General features: G+C 31.4%; 1 protein-coding gene across 2 annotated transcripts in view; it reads right to left on the bottom strand.

Moving 5' to 3' along the window:
• LOC129917676 (dual specificity mitogen-activated protein kinase kinase hemipterous) overlaps positions 1-21,903 on the bottom strand; it is a 39,820-nt gene extending 17,917 nt beyond the window's left edge. The window contains exons 1-3 of one of the 2 annotated variants that reach the window (XM_055997721.1): positions 21,619-21,903; positions 20,913-21,391; positions 20,667-20,846 (exon numbers count right to left, since the gene is read on the bottom strand). In XM_055997721.1, the coding sequence (XP_055853696.1) occupies positions 20,667-20,846; positions 20,913-21,391; positions 21,619-21,760 (801 nt within the window). In that variant the 5' untranslated portion in view covers positions 21,761-21,903. The remainder of the gene's footprint in view (positions 1-20,666; positions 20,847-20,912; positions 21,392-21,618) is intronic. The other variant, XM_055997722.1, reaches the window with a different exon arrangement.
• Between the last annotated feature and the right edge of the window lie 1,117 nt (positions 21,904-23,020).

Raw genomic sequence — 23,020 nt, 5'->3', positions numbered from 1 at the left:
GTAAGAGGCAACTACTAAATCACCTAGACTAACACGACTTCTAAGGATACGAAAACTTTTATTTATATATAGTCCGGTCAATTTAGACATCCGAGGTTACATTAGTAGGATTGTTGGAAACACCATCATAAATTAAATCTAAAAAGTCCTCATCGATCCGAGGTGTGGAAAAAAATTTACGGGGGGTCAAAGGTCACAAAAACTTTCTTAAAAATATTCCCCTTAAACGAGAATGTTTTTAAGAAAGTTGGCCACCTAGGTTTCTATGGATTTATTTTATACCACAGGTGTTTAAATTTTTCATAAAATACTTTTTTTACATTTTGCATCAAAAAATAGATTTCAAAATTTTTTTTACGAAAATGTGCAATAGCAATGCAGTTTTTAAAGCGTTTATGTACTCATACAATTATTGTAGAAAATGATAAAAAAAAGAAATAAATAAAATTCATTCATTCGTGGTTGTAGTGAACGAAAACATAAGATGATAAAATTTAAAATACACTGAACGAAAAAAAGCCAATATTTTATGAACTGGTTGCGATAGAACTTTTTTCTATCTGTTTTTAGAACAGTCATAAGTGTAGCTATCAACCGTTTTAGGGCTGTCCATTCTCTATCGTACACCCTGTATATATTCAGACCTATTCTAAACAAAAATTCTCAAGGAAATGGTTTCGGGAGAAGGGCCCCTATCGGAAAAATGGTGAAAATTTCCATTTTTTTTTGCTTTCCCCATATTCTTAACCATTGAAGAACGAAATTCAAGCTAAAAAATAATGAAATTTTAGGAACTTTTCAGTTGGGAGATTTTTTTCAGAATAGGCCTGATTATGACGATTTCGACTCAACTTCAATTTTTTGAATCGTTATACCTAAGAAACGGTGGGTCTTAGGAAAAAAAGTGTCATGACACTTTTTATATATAATAATCTGGTCTACAATTCTTGCATTGAAATTTTTTTGATAAGACTTACCGTTTTGCTGAAAATCGTGAAAAACCAGTTTTTGTGACCTTTGACCCCCCGTAAATTTTTTTCCACACCTCGGATCGATGAGGACTTTTTAGATTTAATTTATGATGGTGTTTCCAACAATCCTACCAATTTTCAGCTTGCTGGGAATTAATGTAACCTCACCCCCTTATTTTAGTCTAATTTGACCGGACTAATAAACTATTTAGGAAATATTGAATCAGAATTGACTTAAAATAGCTTTAAAGATTCTCAAACTGTAAAACGATTATCATCGATTCGATTATCGTTTTCAAAATTACGGAATGACCCCCCTGAAAACTTACCTCAGAATTTTTCTTACTATGTCTGGGGTGATCGCCGCCCATGGATTCTAGCTTTAAGGCAGTAAAATTGTTTTATTTTAATGAAAAACAATGAAATAATACATGCGCAAGCAGTTCAAAATAAAAAAAAGGATCTTTAAAATCATATTCTTTGATTTTTAAAGGTTTCAAGAGAATCATTTTTTCCTAGATAACATTTGAATTCTTTTCCTTCTTATTTGCCTTTTCTTATCATCGATTTATCTTTTGGATTTACATTATTATTATTTACTAAGAAATTGCGATTTTATTGCCTTAAAGCCCTTAAAGCTAGAATTAATGGGCTGCGAGCACCCCAGACATGGTAAGAAAAATTCCCAGGTAAGTTTTCAGGTGTTTTCAATGAAAAAAGTTGATCAATTCAGGGTTAATCCAATACTGTATCACTCTATTGTATCCTTATTTAGTCTGAATGTATATAATAATTGGCGAATGGTTAATGTTTCATAAATTAATTTATCAACAAGTCCAGCCACGTAAAAACAGAAAATAAAGAGGTTTTTTAGAAAAAAGTAGTTTTGGTTCTTTGTTAATTTCTCGAAAATGATAAGATATTTTTGAATTTGGTTTTCTGTTTTTATAAGAGCATTGAATTTTAAAAACTAAATTAGTACTTAATTACATAAATTTTGAAAAAAATTAGTTTGAAATTTTTTTTTCCAATTTTTTTTTCAAAATTTTGATTTTGAACATTAATTTTTCAAAAACTGTGCTATAAAATGACTTTGTTTAAAATTTTTGTAAAAGACTAGGGTTTTGGCTTTACAAATAGGTATAGCTCGTTATTGTAAGTACAACCGTTGATTTTTAATAATTTTTTTTTCCAAAACAAGTCAATTTTTTTTTTAAATTGCCCCTCCCGGCTAAACGATGGGGAATATTCGCATCTGCAGATGTTAACTTTCAAAAATCCGCATCCGCATCTGCATCCGCGGATGTGAAAAAATCCACATCCGCAACATCCCTAATTCGTACCACCATCAGCAAAAAGTTGACATATTGACACAAACAAAAAAACAACAACGCATCTTCTTCTCCTTAACTGTAGTGCATGAAGATATAACAGATAGACGAAAAGAATTTCGCTGAGTTACGTGAAATTGTGGACGATCAGGATCACGTCCACGATTATAGTTTTGAAGTTAAGGTTTTGAAAATTACGGAATGACCCCCCTGATCTCAATCGTCGTGGGTTGGTATTCAATGACATTTTTCTTAAGCAGAAAAGGGCTATCTATACTACCAGTCAACAGCTGATATGTAAACACAACGTAACAATTATTGTTACGGCGAGTGAATAAGGGCTGTAAATGTAGAAGTCTTAGACGATCTTTATAGGGGTTAAGGCAGAAAGGACCGACCCACTTTAGACCAGATAAAGCAAAACTGCTTCGATGCGTTGAATGTGTACTTTGTAAAAGGCGAACAAACCTTAAATGAATATTCAAGTAGTGGTCTAACAAAAGTTGTGTAAAGGGATTTTGTGCCATAAGGATCACAGATTTTTTTGGATTACCGTTTAACAAACCCTAAGCTAGAATTAGTTTTATTCATGTTGTTATCAATATGAGCGTGAAAGTTCTATTGAGGGTCACATAACAAATCTAAATCGCAAGTTGCATTAACTGCAGGAATAGGCTCGCAGATTACAATAAAATGATCTTTGTGACTCACCGGGCGCTTGCAAAAAGAATGAGGTTAAGCTTTATCTCACTTTTCAGTTCATTTTCTTGAGATCTGCCTCAAGAAAATGAGATAGATCTCAAGAAAATGAGATAGATCTCAAGAAAATGTGCCAAAAAGTGAGATAAGAGCTTAAGCTCATTTTAATTGCATATGAGCCAATATGTTATGACTTGGTATTTACTGATATTAAGCTCGATTCAGTTTTTTTGTCACCTAGACCAGCGTTGCCACAAAGCGGCCGATCGGGCCATTTGCCCACCTATTTTATATTTTGGATTTAACTTCATATCTTGCTTAGTAATAATTAAAAACCTTTACAAAATTAAATATTAACCATAGCAATTCATCGCAACTACAATGTGTTTCCACAAAAAACAAATAGGTATACATCTGTATGTATATGTACTTAAAATGGAACTGAATTTATTCATTTATTTCGTTTATTGATTTGACTTTTCTCACGTCAGTGGTGCGTTCTTTTATTCGACGATGTTAACTATTGTTAACAATAGTTAACTTTCATCGTTCCTAAATGAGAAAAAAGTTACAAAATGTAACATCGTACAACATCGTTCCTAAATCCAATGTTGAAGTGTCAAATAGTTACATTTTGTTACTTTTTCCAACTCAGCTCCTGGACTTGTGTTTCAATGTTAATCTGTCAAACACAACTAAATTAGGAAGAGAGGGGATGATGTGAGAAGAGAATTTCTTGTTTGTTTCCATATTTGAAATTATTGAATGCATATTTTAGTTTCAATTTGCTTAGAATTCAATTAAAAAGAATTATTTCAGTACCAAATTAATTCTTTCTTGTTTATTCATTCATAAAATTAATCTCAAAAAATTTTCTTTTGACAGATAAACAAAATGTAACATTAGTCGTTCCTAAATCAAAGTTGAAATTTTCTAACAAAAACAAATACAACGATTTTTTTGACACAACAACCAAAATTAACTTTATTTAATAAAAGAACGGACCACAGTTGTTTTTATTTACTTATGTCGTTTTCTTTTGTCGTTTTCCAAAATTCAAGAAGTGTCACTCCTAGCTTTATAATTACTCCCAAAAGGAGTGATTTCAAATCACTCCGCTTGTCAAATTCGTCGTGAACAAATTCCAAAATTGCACAAAAAAGGAGTGATTCACTCCCATAATTTTGGAAAACGACATTTCACTCCAATGAGTGTACCCTTTTAGTACTTATTTTTGCACTTTTGGAGGTTTTGTGTTCTTTGACGCCACAAAAGTGTAAAAAAAATATACCGGAGTAATTTTAGTACTATGGAGTACCCCGGATTTACTTCACATTTTTAGTCAGATTTACACCGATTTGCACACACTTATAAATTTGAAGTTTGACATTTTAAAATTTTGTTTGAAAAGAAAAAAATGCGAAAAGTGTTTCTTTAAAATTCTTTTGTTATTAACAAAAACAACCATTATGAATATATTTCCTATTATATTATATTCCGCCATATATATTTCTTCCATTATTTTCTTTCTTCACTATGTATTTCCAAAATGAAATTGAAAACCGAATAAAAGAGTTTTTCAGCCAGTGGTCTTCATCAATAAAAAAGAATCCTGTGCCAGATAAAAACAAAAAAATCGCATTTTTTTCTGCGATGATGGGATATTTTTATTTTACAAATATCAAACTAAGGGTGTGTGTCAATTAGGCTGAAAAAAACCGATCAGAAGTATAATGAAAAATATACCAAAAGTAAAACTGAGTCCGCTTCTATATAACAGGCCGCCTCCACAGGAGATAATTTTTGTCATGTTGACGTGTCTTAACAAGGAATGTCTTGTGGAGGTTCGCCATTTCTTGTTATGATTCAATGTTAGACAACCTGAACACGATTGTCTAACATCGAATTTGACAGATGTGTTTGTTTGTCTTTTGGAAGTGCAGTTTTTTCATTATTTTTTGTCCTCTCATGAAGAAGGTTGTCCCGTAGTAGCGGACGACAAAATAATATTTGTTTGTTTTGCGAATTTTTGCATGTTTTATGTTGAATTGAATTAGATTTCATGAAATGGTATATACTTTTTGAATTTATATAACAGGTATTATAATTATTTTTTATAAAAATAGATTGTTTATTTTTAGAAGGAAAATAAAAAACAAACCAATACCAATAGGTACATGTATAAATTTAAAAAAATAAAAAAAAAAAGAATCATACAAAATTGGCCATATAAAATAAATTTTGTCCACAAAAAATCATACATCATCCTCTGGCGAAAGAAGCATATGAAATGAATTGTCCGAACATAATTTGCCCAGCCAAGAAAATGAAAATTGTTATGTTGTAGATGTTAGACATTGAGTTAGAGAAAAATATCTCCTGTGGAGGCGGCCTGTAAAGACGCAAAGCGCGAAACGCACATAAGGGCACGGGAGAAATAAAGTTAAAAAAAAGGGAAGGAAGATTTTCTACCGTGAGTCTCCGGTAAAAAATTGTGTAACTCTTTTTGACGTTTCTCTTTGATCTTGTTCTTTTTTTTTTGCTGTTTGCTTTATTTGATTTCGTCGGTCGCGCAGTCTGCATCGTCGGTTGAGTATTATTTGCGTGTATAGTAACGTTTTTATTGTAATTTCGTTGCACTAGACCCCACTGGAGGTTTGTTTTTGTATATTTTGGTGTTTTTTTTTTTTATTAAAATACATAGTCTGCTCCTACACGACACAAGATGCACATAAGAGCAAAGTAGAAATCGATCTTTCTCTCTCCCTTGTTCTTATGTGGATCTTGTGCGTCTACGTCTTCCTGTAGAAGTCGTCATACAGAAATAAGAACAAAATAAAACCAAAGAAAATAGCTATCAAATTTGCGTCTTCAAAAAATACTACGTGTAGAGTACGTGCGACGCACCGAAACTTAAATCAAAAGTAAATTCGAAGATAATTTCTGCGCCTTGCGTCTTCGTGTAGAAGCAGACTAATCAACGAACGCTTATTATGCTTCATATGTTATTAATATTAATTTTTTTTTTTTTTAATTCATAAAATTTTTTTCCTAGGCCTGTTATCACTATTTTTACTTGCGATATAGGTATTCGTAAAAAAAATCGAACTCGAGATAACAATTTTACATGACATTACGATGATGGAGAATGCCAAAAAAGTGGGTCCGGCAATTCTGTCTGTCTGTCTGTCTCTATCTGGAGCTGCAGCCTAAACGAGTGAAGTGATTTTCTTCAAACTTGGTAGTTAGCAGTTTTTGGTGATTCCCTAGAGGGGAAATTGAAATTTTTATTTTATGACCAAAACTAACGGTACCTGCCATATAACGGAAATAGAAAAGTTAATTTTTTTCAAAAACGGCTCTAACGATTTTGATTAAAATTTTTGTGTGTAGTACAACACATAAGAGCCAACTTTTTAAATAAAAAAAATATTTTTTGTACCGTTGTTAACGGTACCTGTCATAGAACGGTTTTTTTCGTTTCTGAATATCTCGTACAACATTAACCCGATTCAAATGAAAATTTTTATACAAAAGTGTGTAAGTAAAGATAATATTAAAATTTTAGAAAATTTTCAAAAAACGCATTTTTGGTTTTTTAAAAAATATTTCAAAATTTTTTTTTGAAAAATCAATTTTTTGAAAACCGATTAATGAAAAATTTTGAAATTTAGTTTTAATGTGTAAATTAATTATTTCTTCAAAATGGCATCCCAACTTTTTTTTTGAAAAATGTTAAAAAATTTTTATATATAAAAAACTATTTTTTTTAAAAACGGCTCCTACAATTTTCGAAAATTTTTTTCTAAAAATACCTTTTTATACAAGAAATAAAATGGCATATTTGTTTTTTTTTTTTTTTAAGATAATTTAAAACGGAGTTTAATTAATTATAAAAACAGATTTAATTTTTTTATACTACTTATGAAATTTCTTCAAAATATCAAATTTTTAATTTCTTGAATAAAAAGCTTTAACATTATAGTTACTTTAAGCATAAGAGCAAGTACGTGCGACCCCAGTCGTGCAATTTATTTTCAAGGAAATTATCCATTTTTGCCTTGTTACACACACAATTACAAAAAAAAAATATTCTCATTATGTTCTTTCACTCCAGAAAAAGGAGTAAAAGTTTACACTACTCCTTCATAGAGTGAAAGAAAACGACATCAGAGGTGCGTTCTTTTTCTAACAATAGTTAACTAGTGTTAACTATTGTTAACTTTTGTTGTTCCTCAACTACATAATAGTTACGATTTGTAACTATTTGACAGATGAACATCGTTCCTAAACTCGTTTTGAAGTGTTAAATAGTTACAATTCATAACTATTTCCAACTCACCTCCATGATATGAGTTGAAAACTCATGAGATTGTTGATGTGTCAAAGTGGATGTTTTGTTTACAAAACCAACTTAAGGATTTTTTTCTTTTGGAAATAAGCGGAATAAAATGAAAATAAAAACAGGGTTTTGCAATTTTATGATGCAAGAGAATTTATTTTGACTAAAAAAACATTATTTTTGTTATAATTATGCAAATAAAAATATTTTCAAAACTATTTTTTTTTTTTTGTGTTTGACAGTTTAACATTATCTAACAATAAATCGTTCCTAAATGATTTGTAAAAAACCCAACAATTTCTAACAATGACACATCAACAATATTTTTTGACATAACAACGATAGTTGACTATTGTTAGAAAAAGAACGCACCTCAGTGGCTCAAGATTAACACATAATAAGGTTATATCTTCCGAACGTTGTCAAAATTTGTTTGTCATTTGTTTGCGTTTGAGTGACACGAGGCAGCATTGAGTTTTGGAAGCATTAAATTCCACGCGGTTAATAATGCCCCATTGAACAATTCTGTCAAGATTGGAATTTAATGAGTTGGTCATAAGTTGACGTTGAAGTTCCACATCCAAGAAATTGGGGGTTGAATTAGAAAATAGGTATGAGAAACTTAGAGTGCTGTCATCAGCAAAACAATGAAGCGGATTTGAAGTTATTCCTTAAAGGTCGTTGATGAAAATAAGGAAAAGGGAACTTGTATTGAGCGGTTCGAAAGAAAGTTTCTAATCCATTTGATCAGAGAATCGTCGAAACCATGAACTTACATTTTTGACAAGAGAGCTTGATACCAAAATCTATCGAAAATGTGATCTATTTTTCTCTGTGAAAGAATAGAAGAATGTCCGGCAGCCAAATATGTTTGGTAAAACTCAACAGTTTCATTAAATTTTTTACCTACTTTGTCTATTTCAGGCGAAGAATCAAAAACAAAACCTAAACTTTGGGTGATATGCATAAAAACGTAGTACTTACTTAAAGTAAAAGATGAAAGTAAATACTATAAATTCTAGTAAAAGGTAAAATTCATAGTATATACTTAATTTCGTATGCATAAAAAAAGTACCTGCTAGCAGGCAAATACTTTTAGTATATACTGAATTTATCCAAGTAAATACTAGAATTCACCCAAAAATTATAGTAAATACTATAAAATACTAATATTTGTATTCGTTTAGTGTTTACAAATAAATTGTTTTGGAAGTTTTACGGTTTAATCCATTAAAATTTACTGTTTCTAAATTTTAGTTTGTGAACATCTGTTCGAGCTATTTTGTGAGTCAAAAGTAAATCAGCAGCAGAGATGAGTAGCAATACGAAAGGTTTATTGACATAAGCCAAATGCACTTAGCTTTTGTGCGAATTTTAAAAGTGCATAATGTACTTATGAGTAAGGCACAGCAACCCTCTATTAAAAAAGCTAAGGCGGAGGCTATAAAAATATTTATTAACTAGCTTACCCGTGCGAGACTTCTCGCATGCTTAAATAAAAAGAAAGTATAGGTAGGTAGGTACAAATGTAAATGCAGAGTGTGTTTTTAAAAAGTCGAGAATTACTAAAAAACTCCTGTTTATCCCATTTAAAATACATTGGATTAGCCCCAGTTTAAGTTAAACAGCTATGAATATGGCACATTAAATTTAGCAATTCTAGGTTCCCTAAGTTGTACATACATTTTATAATTAACTCTATTTCAAAGCAACTAATATCTCAAACTTGGTCAATTTGAAGAACTTGAACCGATGTTGAATCATGCATTCACCAACTTAAATCGTCCATAAAAAAATTGTTGAACGTAAGGTTTCTGTCTGATTCTTACATACGACAATTTTTCCTTTGACGATTTTTCTTTGCTGTTGTATTGGGCTTTTCCAAAAATTATCTTAGACCCATTTAATTCACACTCCATTAAATTTTATATAGCTATTCAAAAGTGGAAATTTTAAAATTCGTATCTACCTACGTGAAACGTGATTTCATAGTTTTTCATTTTTAATAGCCACTTATCATATTTTAGCCTAGGAAGTACCTAAACGGACCTAACACCCCTATTACGATTGTCAACTATCAATTGATAGTTGATAAATACTGAAATTTGATGTTTTAAAATCGAAATGGGGGAAAACTGGTCATTTTTTTAATGGATCTTTTCAGTTACATTTCACGGTTGGCATCATTCTTCGTTTTCAAATTTTTTTCAAAGCAAATAAGAGATCGATTTTTTTTTAACAACTATAAATTCTTTGCTTCCGGCTACAAAGAGGTTAAGTCACAAAATTGCACTTTCGGGTTTTGATGAAAAGAGAATAAGCTCTTTTATTTGGTATCAAAAACATAAATTTAGAGTAACTCTTTCTTATAACAATAAGAGGATCAATGCTCAAAAATTCATCGATTTTCAACTTCAATCGGTTTTTCTGGTAAACTATCATTTATGTAAGTCCTTTTTACCCAGGGGCAAAGAATTGATAGTTGACAATCGTAATAGGGGTGCAACACTTACGCCCCTATAGCACGCAAAGAGCAAATGAAGGGTCCAGGGGAAAAACGGCACATGTACACTTTTTGTCAAAAATAAACGAATGATGAGGTCTTTGTAGTATTTACTGACCACTATCTGATGGCATCCTTACTTTTATAAAACAAATTTAAGCCTTGCTGAAAAAGTAAATAAATTGTGTGCTTTAAGTACTAAGTTGTATGGAGAACAAAATTTAAAAATGCATTTTTCTCGAAATGAGTTAGAATGGACTTGTGCTGTTTTTCCCCTGGAGCCTTCAAATATTCCGGCCTTTTTCTTATGTACATTATGTATATACTATATATGTACATACATAGGTACACTTCCCAGACTTTTCCTGGCAAATGGAAGATGAAATGTTCCTACGGAATATGTTCATACATATATGTACTTACAAAAAATCTTGAAAATCTTGTTATTTTGTTTATCTATATTGATTTTTGAAATCCATGCAAATATTTGGCACCACTGTACATAAAATTTGGCAGCTGTCTGTCAGAAAAGTCGCTTTTGTTTTTTTTTAATATTAACTCCGCAGTGGAAGGCCATTACATCCATGATGGATGCAAACAAATTTTTTCACAAAAAAAAAAAAACAAAAACCATAGCATTTCATCCATTTTGGATTCAAAAAATTTCACAAAAAACCAAAAATCAAAACTGACAGTTCTGATTCTGGGGCGACTTTCCATTAGGGTCGCACGCAAAGAGTTGTGATTTTATTTTTTACAGTGAGCTTAGGGTCTCAATAGAATACCTTTAAAATATTAAGGTTAGGAAACACCCCTAAGTATGATTAAAAAATAAATATTTAAATTTTTCATACAAAATGTATGCAAATGACGACCAAGAAGAATTTGAAGTTTGAGGCGTATAAAAGTTGAGATGCGTATGGGGGGGCATGCTGCCCCCCTGCAACCCCCCTGCTTGGGCTCACTATAGGATTTGAGGTGGGGACAAGTTTGGGTATGTAAAAAGAACTTCAAAAAAAATTTTTTTTTCTTCGCGGTCGTCATTTGCATTCATTTGTATGAAAAAATGAACTTTAAAAAATTAATTAAAAATATAAATACACGTTTCCTAACTTTAAAATTGTTATTTTTATTACTTTTAGTCATTAATCTTTCACATAAAATTATTCGCGTATTAAAATTCGTGCGACCCTAAAGGAAAGTTGAGCCCTGATTCTGAAAAAAAAAAACAGAATTTCTCTTCTGGTTTTAAAAACAGAATCAGAAGCAGAATCACTCACACATTCATAGATTTAAATGTTAGCAGTACAAAATGTTTGCAGCACAAAAACAAATGAAGTTTGGCGCGATTACACATATATGTGGCACATGTTAAACTTCAGATTCTTCGGAATAAAAAAAACTGTTCAATTGGGATTCTGAATCGAAGAACAATTCCGGATTGCCAATTAAAAACGACATTAAACGTTTGTTATTGATTTGTTTCTGGCGGTGTTTTTTTTTTTCATAAAGGGAAATTCCAAAAACTATCTTTGTCTTTTCCTTTTCTAATTTGACATATCTCGGCATGGAAAATGTAAACAAAAAACATATTGTCACACACACTTACAACAAACACTGTGTGTTCGAAATAATTTGACCATAAAAACTTTTATATTTCGCGATTGTTTTCAAATTTAAAGTTTTTATTTCCGATTAATTAAAAAAAAAAAATAATTAATTTTACATATTTATTTTGGAAAACACGAACTAAATTCACAAAACTCTATCACAATTCGCGCCTCCTTTTTTTTTTCTTTTTTTTTCTGTTTTCTTTTGACTATTTTCTTATACTGACAATCGTTGGAAGTTCCCCACTGAACTTATTCCAAAGATCCTGTCAAAAGCGATGAACACTTCCACTTTCCAATCATTTTGGAAACATGTAGAAGTGTTCAATGATCTGAAAGAATAATTAAAATAAAGGTAGGACCGCACTTGATGTTGAAGGAACTACGCTAAGTACACCAAAGTAAAAAATAAGCAAAATATTTTGTATCTTTCATTGGTTATCGGAACTACACTATGTGGAATATAATTATTCCTATCAAAATATCGTATTATGTGATAAATGAATAAAATAAATCAATTATTTGTATTTGACGAATTCGACGGAAGAAATAGCCCAACTTTCTACTTTTTCATCTGTCGTATCCTTTGACATTGGTTGTCAACAATAGATCAGCTCGATTTTCTGTTTCGGAGTGCACACCGGGGAATTTCAGAACTAAGAACTGTGTTCTTTTCTTTTCTGATTTTATGAATTGTGAACTTTAGTTGTTTATTTGTGAAGAAAATGTAATAAAAGTAACATTTAATGATATATTTAATAAATTTTATCAATTAAATACTAAAATTCTGTTGTAGAGTTCAATTTTACTATGCCAAAGTCATATCTACAAATGATAATCTGTTATTGAAAATTGTTTTTAACTGAAGAGCAAGTACATACATAAAGTCTAATAGCGTATTTTATTTTATTAAAAAAAAAAGAACAACGATAATAGTTAACAATTTCTTGCATCAGAACTTCCTTAGTGCACATTCATCGAGAAAATATCGAACACACCTTGGAATTTAAAGTGAGCTGTCAAAAAGCAATCCGTCATGCCACGTATTCTTTGGGTCACCCCTTTCTGTCCCATCCTTCAATTTCAACGGATTGATTGACACAACAGGTGGAACGGATTCTATGGGTTGGGGCCTTTAATTTCAAATTAATCTTTCGATCCATTTTATCTCGATGAGGATTAGCAATTTACCATTAACCATTTGACATTCAAAATGAAATAGTTTACGAAAATATTTCATTTGGATTTTAGTGAAAACATGATATAAGGCACTTAAATACAAAATAAAACTTTTGAGTGATCTTTTTTTTTACGGAGGTTGACTACCCAGAACCTCAAAAGTTGGCATTTTCAATTTGTGTGCCAAAAATGAAATAAAAATGTATAACTAATGTTACATGTAACAGGGCTGTTTAGGTACTGCCTAAAACAGAAATAATTCTCCTTTTTTCAACTTTTTTTAACCCAATTCCTGTTTGATTAGACTGAAACTGTGTAGTTTTTTTTTTACAAAAAAGAGAGCTCCTCTTCTTGCAAATTTCTGCCCAAAAATTTCTTCGGACAAAAGTCTGAAATCTTTCAACAGCTAGTGCCTTCTTTTTTTCTTTTAATAAATGATAATTTTGTCCTAAAAGAGTTTGCGTACTTTTGCACAATTTTTTCTTTCTCTGAGAGCATTTCATCCCCACTTCTAAAATTTGACAGGTTTCATATTTTTGTCCAAACTTATCTGCAATTTGTTTGTACATAATAATGCTTAAAATGTTAACCATCAGAATTTTTAAGCAAATCGGAGAATTTACTCGCCTAATGAACGCCCCTGATGATACGAACTAATGATATACGAACACCCCTAATGTGAACAGGAACACACCATGTCAAACATTTCCAGATTCATTGGAAAGGGGTAAAAAGTCATTTTAAAATTCATTTTGGCTGGAATATTATTTTTTAAACAAATTAAGATTTCTTAAAAATTATAAACATTTATATATTTATATTTTTCCAGATTCTGGCGGCAGAAATTCGCCTTTTTTTAAGATATAATTTATTAAAATCTGTTCGGTGTAAGTCCCGGAAAAGGGTGTTCGACAACCGTAATAATATATACTAGCCGACCCCGCACTCAAAATTCGAGTGCCAAGTCAGCCAAGTGCCATGAAGCCTCAAGAGGCGCCCCTCTTTTCAAAACTAATGAGTGCAAAAGAGAAAGAAGATAAAACAAAAAATTATCCGACCGGAGAGTCGTGGGCCGAAATTCTGAGACTCTTTTTTGACGTTTCTTTTTCCACTCTTTCTTTTTTCAACATTCCCTTTCTCTTCTTTTTGATTCTTGGTGGAATACAACAACAACAATACTTAAATCAAATGAGAAATGTCAAATTTGAGTCTTTGACTCAAGAGGCATCGTGTAATAGTACGCGCCTCACAGAATGATTATCAAAAGAAAATTCGAAAAAAAGAGTCAAGCCTCTTGAGGCTTCATGTAATAGCTGACCAATTGTATTGTAACTTTTATTTATGCTCATATAAGCACACTATATAAATCACTTTATTTACTACTAAGAATATGCAACACTTAATTTTATTCGAAATTCGAGAATGTCTTCGAAGGTTCTCGTCTTTGCTTTTAGAAGTTTCCACTTCCAGAAGGGAGAGGGCGTGGTTCAGCACATTTGTTTTTGTTTTTTTCCTCAATTTTAATTTATTGTTTTTATCTATTTCGGCAAAAAAAAATAAATAAAGTATACATTCTGCACATCTAGATAAAATTTCCTATCGTTCGGTATATAATTTATGCCCCTTGGGTTTTTGTGGGCCACGTATTTTGTACCACAAAATAAGTGTTTGCCGTTTTATTATATGATGATACATACACATCTGAAACTGGGGCGACACTAAACGAAGAACCACACGAACCAAAGTAATTTTTGAAGGTTTTTTGACTCGAATCTGAAGTCAGAAAAAATTGATTTGCCTTCGTTTTTGAAATATTACCGTTATAAAATGACCAAATACGTAATTTTGGCCAAACAAATTTCTAACGGTTCTATATTTTTTTTTCCAAAAACTGTTTAAATGTTTCCGATATCTTTTTTATTGCCCGAGATATCTTAAGTTTAAGTTAATTAGCCAAAAACAAACTTAACTTTATTTTAAGTTAAAGGGCATTGACTTGAGAAATAATTTTTTCTCAATCAAACTCACAATGAAATTTGACTGATTTGATTAAACTGTCATCTTCTAAAATAAATATTTTTTTAATTATTCGCTATCATTTTTTTCTTTTAATGTTAAATATCGTTAAATCGCGTCAAACACAAAATCAAATCGATACCGAATTATTAAAAAAATACATTTTTAGATGAGAGTTTATAGACCGAGAGCCGGGAGCAGATTTCTTGCGTGAGAGGTAACCGATTCATATGAATGTCAGAGGTAGCGTGGGTCATGGTAATGACGAATACCTTAGTCTGCCTGCATTTATTTGGGGCATTGTCGAGAAAAAGCGCATCAAAAGTACCATTTTTCTGAAAATCGATTTAGTGAGGGTAACCACTTAAAATTTATTGATAACCAACGCCACATACTCACTGATAACAAATATACCAATGGCAGACATTTTAAGTGCGGCCAAAGCCCCGGCAGACTGTCCCGAAAATGCGTTTTTTTGGCTAAAAAATTGCAAACTTTTTGAAGTTTTTTTCCTACAGATCGAAAACGGTCTGTCAAATCGAAAAACCGTTAATGTAATAAATGAAGGTAATAAAAAGATCTACAACTTTTACTCCAAAATAATTTTTAAAAAAGCTCAAATAAAAGAGATATGACGAAAATAAGAAAATCACCCTCTAACTTGCTTCAAAAAAACCACCCTAACTCTTAAACCGAAGGTTTAATCGAAAAAACTTATTTAACATATTCTGTAGGAAATTCAATTATCTTTAAGATTGCCATACAATTTTTTCTGCTAGGTCCAATAATACGCGAGTTATGTGAAAAAGTAAAATAAATAAATTTTCAGAAAAACTGCATTTTCGGGAGCGTCTGCCGAGGGTTTGGCCACACTCAAAATGTCTGCCATGGGTATTTTTGTTATCAGGGAGTCCACCGCTACAGGATGCGACTAATTTCAAGTGGTTACCCTAAATAAATCAATTTTCAGAAAAACTGCATTTTCAAAACCGTCTGCCGAGGGTTTGGCCACACTCAAAATGTCTGCCATGGGTATTTTTGTTATCAGGGAGTCCACCGCTACAGGATGCGACTAATTTCAAGTGGTTACCCTAAATAAATCAATTTTCGGAAAAACTGCATTTTCAAAACCGCGTGCCGAGGGTTTGGCCACACTCAAAATGTCTGCCATGGGTATTTTTGTTATCAGGGAGTCCACCGCTACAGGATGCGATTAATTTTAGGTGGTTACCCCAAAGTCTAAAAACGCCAAAAAAAAACGCATTTTCGGGACAGTCTGCCGGGGCTTTGGCCGCACTTAAAATGTCTGCCATTGGTATATTTGTTATCAGTGAGTATGTGGCGTTGGTTATCAATAAATTTTAAGTGGTTACCCTCACTAAATCGATTTTCAGAAAAATGGTACTTTTGATGCGCTTTTTCTCGACAATGCCCCAAATAAATGCAGGCAGACTAAGGTATTCATCATCACCATGACCCACGCTACCTCTGACATTCATATGAATCGGTTACCTCTCACGCAAGAAATCTGCTCCTGGCTCTTAGACTATTACGTAAATTAGTCAAATTTCTTTGTGAGTTTGATTGAGAAAAATATTTTCTCAAGTCAATGCTCAAGAGCACTAAAATTGTTCCTTTTACTATATAAGTTTCTTACCTTAACATATTATAGAATTAACAAGTCTATTAATTTAAATATTGAAATGTTAAAGCTAGACCAATTCTAAGTCAGTTTTTTTTTTAATTTACTAATGTATTTCTAACATAAGTACTTTATTGTAATCAAAAATAAGTCTCAATAAATCTAAATTTGAATTTGAAGTCAATGCTCAAGTTGAGAAAAATCTTAACTTGAGTAACGACTATGAATTCCGCTCTAAGTCACTGATCAACAAGATTTTTGCCACAATAACCGAAATATACTTTTCTGAAGGTTTTTGGTGTGCTGAGGTTGAATCCGAAATCAGGAAAATTCTATTAGTACCGTTTTTGAAATATATATACTACCGTTATACAAAAAAAACATTTTTATAATGGTAATATTTCAAGAACGGAGGCTAATAGAATTTTTCAGGTTGTTTAAAATTTGATTCAAAACCCGGTCTTCGATTTTTATAGACTTTTTGGGAATTTAATACGTACAAATTCTGCCATTTGGAAAAAAAATTAAAAAACCCTATTTTAATAAATATCAAGAAACGATTGCCTCAAATGTGACTTAATACTGCTATTCATTATTTCCACGGCTTCATATACGGTGTTAAAATAAAAAAAAGTATATGCTATGAGATTTACAAGTTGGTATTTTGTAACCTTGAAAAAATCTAGTAATTCCTAAAGAAAAAAAGTACTTACTAGTTTTTATGCATACGGAATAAAGTATTTACTGAAAAAGTTCATCCAAAAAAGTAGTTATTATGACTGATAGTAAATACCTACTTAATTTTCAGCATTTACTTGATTTTTATGCATATAGTATATACTTGAAAATTCTCTAGTAAAAGCATTTAATTTTTTTTATGCATATCACCCTTTGAAATGTTATCATCAGCAACATCTTGCGCCTTAAGACTGCGACTTAAAATTTCACAACGTGAATGTAGAATAGAATATAAAATAATAAAATTTTTATTTTTTCAATACAAATATAAAGATTATAATTCATAAACATAATAAATAAAATTTTGGCCTTGGTTTGAAACCGTCTGAAAGATGCCAACTTAATTTTTTTTTTTTCAGTGAATATAGTATCTGGGGGCTATACAAATTCAATTAAATTAATTAGAATATTGAGCCGTATGCATTAACGGTAGCAAATTTTTTTACTAGTAAATTTTTATAGTATTTACTACTTTTCATATAGTATTTACTAGAACAATAGTATTTACTAGTTTTGGATGAATTGTTATAGTAAATACTTATATTGATATGCATAAAAAACTAGTACGAACTTTTCTTTCTAGTATTTACTGAAAATTTTTCAAGTTTCTGAATACCAACTTGAACATTTACTAGTAAAAACTTTCTCATGTTAAATGCCAACATCAACAGTCGCAACTTTACTTTCAAAGCAATCGGTTTGCAGAGTATTTATTACGAGTATAAAAATATGGCAGCTTTTTTCAATGTCAGATCTGAAAAAGTTTATAAAGAGCGAAGAACGCCCGGGAATAATAATTTTAAAATGCTGTACCGTTTCAAAAAAAGATAACGTTGAATATTTTATGGGTAGTATTTTATTAACAAATTAATTGAAGTTAATCAATTTATTTACCCCTTTTATAAAAAAAAATTCTCAAGGTTCTCAATCTGAAAGAAGGGGAAGACACAGACTTGAAACTGATGAATAAACAATTTTAATGCCTACACTGCTTTTTTTATATGAGGTTGAAATTTGTTAATAAATAGGGCACACTTTTCTAGTGTTTTAACAAACTCTAAGGTTATTGAACCTTCTGCTTTTGCCATTTTTTGAACTTCGAATACTAACTTTTAAACTCTAAAAATTGTAACACAAAAAAAATTTTATAATAGATGAAAGTTATTGAACGGTAATTTACAAAACAAAGAGAAGCCTTTTCTGAAGGTTTTCGATGTGCTGAACTCGAATCCGAAGTCAGAAAAAACCAATCAGCTCCCGTTTTTGAAATATTACCGTTAGAAAATGCAAAAAAATCGTGTTTTTGAGTACCTCGGACCTTATTCTTTTATGTGAGGAAAATTGTTTTAGAATATTTAGTAGCGGTTTCCATCTTTCAAAACCTGTTTAAATCTTTTCAATATCTTTTTATTGCCCGAGATATCTTAAAATTAAGTGAGTGGGTTTGGCTTCATATATAATATAGGAGATAATGGCATTATAAAATTTCTATGGTTGATATTAAATGCCAAACAACTGAGGATATTTCGGGCAGTAAAAAAGATATCGGAAAGATTTAAACAGGTCTTGAGAGATGGAAAATAGTTCTTATAGAAACCGTTACTAAATACGCTCAAACAATTTTCCTTACATACAAAAATAAAGTCAAAAGTACATCATTTTGTAACGGTAATATTTCAAAAACGGGAGCTGATTAATTTTTTTGACTACGGATTCGAGTTCAGCACACCGAAAACCTTCAGAAAAGTATATTTTTGTTTCGGCAACCAAAAAAGCTTAATTTTGATAACCAGTGTTATTGTTGTTCTTTTTTTTTATAAAATAAAATGCGCGACTAGATTTCATGTAGGTACTTGCTCTTCAGTTAAAAACAATTTGTTAGAACAAATAATTATCAGTTGCAGGTATGACTTTAGCATAGTAAAATTGAACTCTACAACAGAATTTAAGTATTTAATTGATAAAATTTATTACATATATCATTAAATGTTACTTTTGTTACATTTTCTTCACAAATAAACAATTAAAGTGCACAATTCATAAAATCGTCGCTCATGGGTCGCTTCCCATTAGAACGTGTGTATTTTATCGAGCTGTCAGTTGAAAACTTCGACGCAACGGACGCAACGGATTCTATGAGTTGGGCCCATAGCAAACAAAATCGAAAAAGCAAACAAAAATCGAAAAATTAAACACAAAAAAGAATACAACTATGCTATGGATATGACAGATTCAAATTTTAATTTAAATAATTGACAGTTTTTGTCAATCATCCCAGGGATATTTTTCAAACTTGAAGTTGATCAACTTTAGATGTTCAACTGGAGAGTTGAGAAAATAATTAGTGAATAAAAAGAAATTACAACTTGCGTTTCAACTCTCGAGTTAAACAACTCTCAAGTTGGCAAACTCGAGAGTTTGCTTCAATTTGAGCAATAGTGAAAAAAATGGCCCTAAATACATCACAGCAATAAAAATGAGATATAAATCTGTTAAGGGGTTATATCTAGTTGTAAGTGCAAAAAAAAACTTCTTTTTTGTGGATTTTTTGTAAAGAGGCATTTAATTATAAACAGACACCTTTTTTTTGGAGGTCGTCTAGGAGATCTACTACAAAAATAACGGAACCCAATATTTTTGTAAATACACAGCGAATTCTTTTAATACATTAAATTTGCTTTATGGATATGGTATTCTTTGTGTTTATATAATTAAATGCCTCTTCACAAAAAATCCACAAAAAAGAAGTTTTTTTTGCACTTACAACTAGATATAACGCCTTAATCATCCAAAAAATCTTTCCGATACTTAAATGGTTTCAATGCAATACTGGGAAAGAATTTTCTAGTTTTGTCCATTTAGGATACCTATCTATTGATTTTTTTTCATTTAATATTGTTTTTTGAAAGTATACAAATCTCAATTCTTTTAAAATGGGTCACACAGATAAAAAGTGGTACGATGTTTCTTGTTCTTGCAGGTTAAACGAAGAGCAAAACGTTTCGTTAATGTTATGTCGTTTTCTATTGACTTTTGAGATGTTTGTGTAAAAATTTCAGATTTTCCACTGCAAATAGAATATAAAATCTAGTTTTGTAATTGTGTACGAAATCTGTACGTATAAAAAAATAAAACAACAACAAATGTTCAGACAAATGTCAAACAGAGGAGTGTGTGTTAAAGTGCGTGTGTTTGTATGCGTGAATCTGGCTAAAAATCCAGATTCAGATTCTTGAATCTCAGATTATTTTTTTTGTCATTTTTTTGAATCTCAAGAATAAAATCTGAGATTTTTCCACTATTCCCCCTCTTCAGCCCACCCCCCCCCCCCCCCTTTCAGCTGTCAGATTCACAAATCTCATTCTGAGATTCGTCAATAGAAAACACATTATAGATAAGTGGAACAGAACAAATCTAGCGTTTGGCCCTACCAAATATAGAAAAAAAAAATACATATTTTTTGTACCTCCCTAGCAGATCGCTCACTGTTGTCCCTTCAGTTTTTTCAAGTTTTCTGAATTTGAACTTCAAAGTTTTGTGGCGAACTAATTTATTTTCTAAACTCTAAAGTTTAATTTGTATCAATCGAATCATTGTTTCTTAAGAATATATGAAATTATCAAAAATTTACTTACTGCCATGTATGCTGCACAACCCGCTGACCTTGTATTTGCTTTTGAGTCAACCAATCGACCACTTATTCCAAAATCACAAAGTTTTATATTCCCCCTTTCGTCTATTAGAATATTTGAAGGTTTAACATCCCTATGTATGACACCATGTTTTTCTTTCAGATAAGAAAGTGCTTTTACAGTCTGCAAAAAAGATCAAACTTTTTATTATAAAAAAAAACAAAAGACAATGTTAATACACTGACTTACCGCAACTGTTACTTTACCGAGAATCTTTTCTGGAACGGGTTTCTTTGATAGTTTCAATAGCTTATCGAAGCACATTGCCATCAATTCCATACAAATCCATACATCGGGATCACGAACGAAACATCCCAGGCACTGAACAATGTATTGGCAGTCGTGCGATTTCAAGACTACATCCAGATCCATAAGTATCCGCTTGTTCTCTTCGGTGTTGCCTGTTCGGCGCATTTGTTTGACTGCAATCACAGTTCCACTTGGAATGTGTTGCATCTTCACCACGTGACCACTCGTCCCATTGCCCAGATCACCTAAATGTTTCAAGTCTTGAATGTCCGTCTTATATGCCTGGTTATTTATTGTTAGAATTCCAGTTTGTTTCATGATTTTTTTCAGTTTTTTGTCTGTTTCTGTTTCGGCAGCAGGATGCTGTGCCACAACTGGTAAATTCAAGGATTTCCTAGGACGAACTGGGGTCGTTTCCACTAAGATAAAATTAGAAAAAAAAGTAAAGTAGATTTTTGTATGTACTATGTAGATGGAGAGTTGCGTTTTGCAGAAATGTCATTCTTGTTTCCTAGAAACTAATCAATTGAATTGATTTTAACCCGAATTTTATTATAGTCGTGAAGAATATGACAAAAGATTTATTTTAATCATAAAATCTACTTAAAATAATTTAAATAAAGGATTTTTTTTGTTAATTCCTTACAATGTTGCGGGCGGGTTGGTAGTGTCTGTCGAGGAGGGGCAGACATTTGTGGTGGAAATACCATACGTGAATCATTTTCGGCTTGCAATCGTTCTTCTAGAGTTTGTAATTTAATGCCAATAGTGTCTATAGAACTAGACATTTCTAAGATAAAATCTTTTTATTTTCTACTTTATTATGTAGTTTTTTTATTTATTTTTTTGCAAACACACAGTAGATATGTATTTTCCTTAACTAAAAGAAAATATAGCAAAACTACACCACACCGAACAGAAAGAAATAATACTGTTCTCCACTGCATTTGTGGAGACGTGGAGAGATAAATTTGAAGTAAAAGAGTGGTGATGCCAGAACGATTCATATTTTACTATATGGGGTTCACATTATCATTCTTGTGCGACAAACATAGAGATAGAACTTGACTATAAAGGCGGGGAAACTGATCAATTTTTATGAGTTTCCAAGCAATTTCAAAAAGAAAAAGATATGTAATACATTGTATATATATTACCATAGTACTATCATGAAGTGAAACGATCTCAGGAACTCTGGTGGTAACTTAAAAAAGCAGAATTTGTAAGAAATAAATACACTGAGCGCCACCTCAAAATAGTGGTGACTTGAACTAACACTAAATTCGACTTCATGATAGTACTATAGAAATATGTATACAATAGGTGTGTTTTTTATTACCACCGGGCTTAAAGCCTAGAGCCTAGTACGCAGATCGCGCTAAAATTTATCTTTCATACAAATTTCCTCCAAAGATAAATTTTAGTGAGGATTTTTAGCCAGGTAGTACGCAGTTCACGCGCTAAATTCGAATTCTCATCTAACTTTTGCAAAAAGTCTAAACTCAATTTAGCTCGCGAAATAATGCTCAGCGCATTTTTTCACAGATAAATTTAGACATTTTTGTGGTTGTTGTTGTTGCTGCAAGGAATAAAGCCTGGTACGCTGCTCGCGCTAAATTTTAGCCGAGATAAAATTCCCATACAAGTTATCGATAATTTGTATGGGATCCATTTTAGCTCAGCTAAAATGTTTCGATAATTTGTATGGGAGCTAAAATTTAGCGCGAGCAGCGTACCAGGCTTCAGAGGCAAAAAAAACCTTGGAATATATAAAAGAAGAGGAATAAAAAAAAAATGAGAGCGTAAAAAAGGTATTCTGCAGGTAAAAAAAAATATGTAATGTAATATTGAATGTAAGCTGGTATAAGTAAATGAAACTGTGACTCAGCCGTTATTTTTAAATTTAAATTTATCTTGTCTTTTAGCGAACGCGTGTAGAGATAAAAATTGTCGAGATAAAATTTAGTTTAGCGCGATCTGCGTACTGGGCTTAGTACGCAGATCGGGAAAAAACAAATTTTATCTCTACAATTTTAAACATTTAAACA

This window comes from Episyrphus balteatus, chromosome 4 (assembly GCF_945859705.1).
Source record: "Episyrphus balteatus chromosome 4, idEpiBalt1.1, whole genome shotgun sequence".
NCBI lineage: Eukaryota > Metazoa > Arthropoda > Insecta > Diptera > Syrphidae > Episyrphus > Episyrphus balteatus.
Note: the sequence above shows the minus strand (reverse complement) of the source record. Positions and strands in the feature narration are given on the sequence as shown.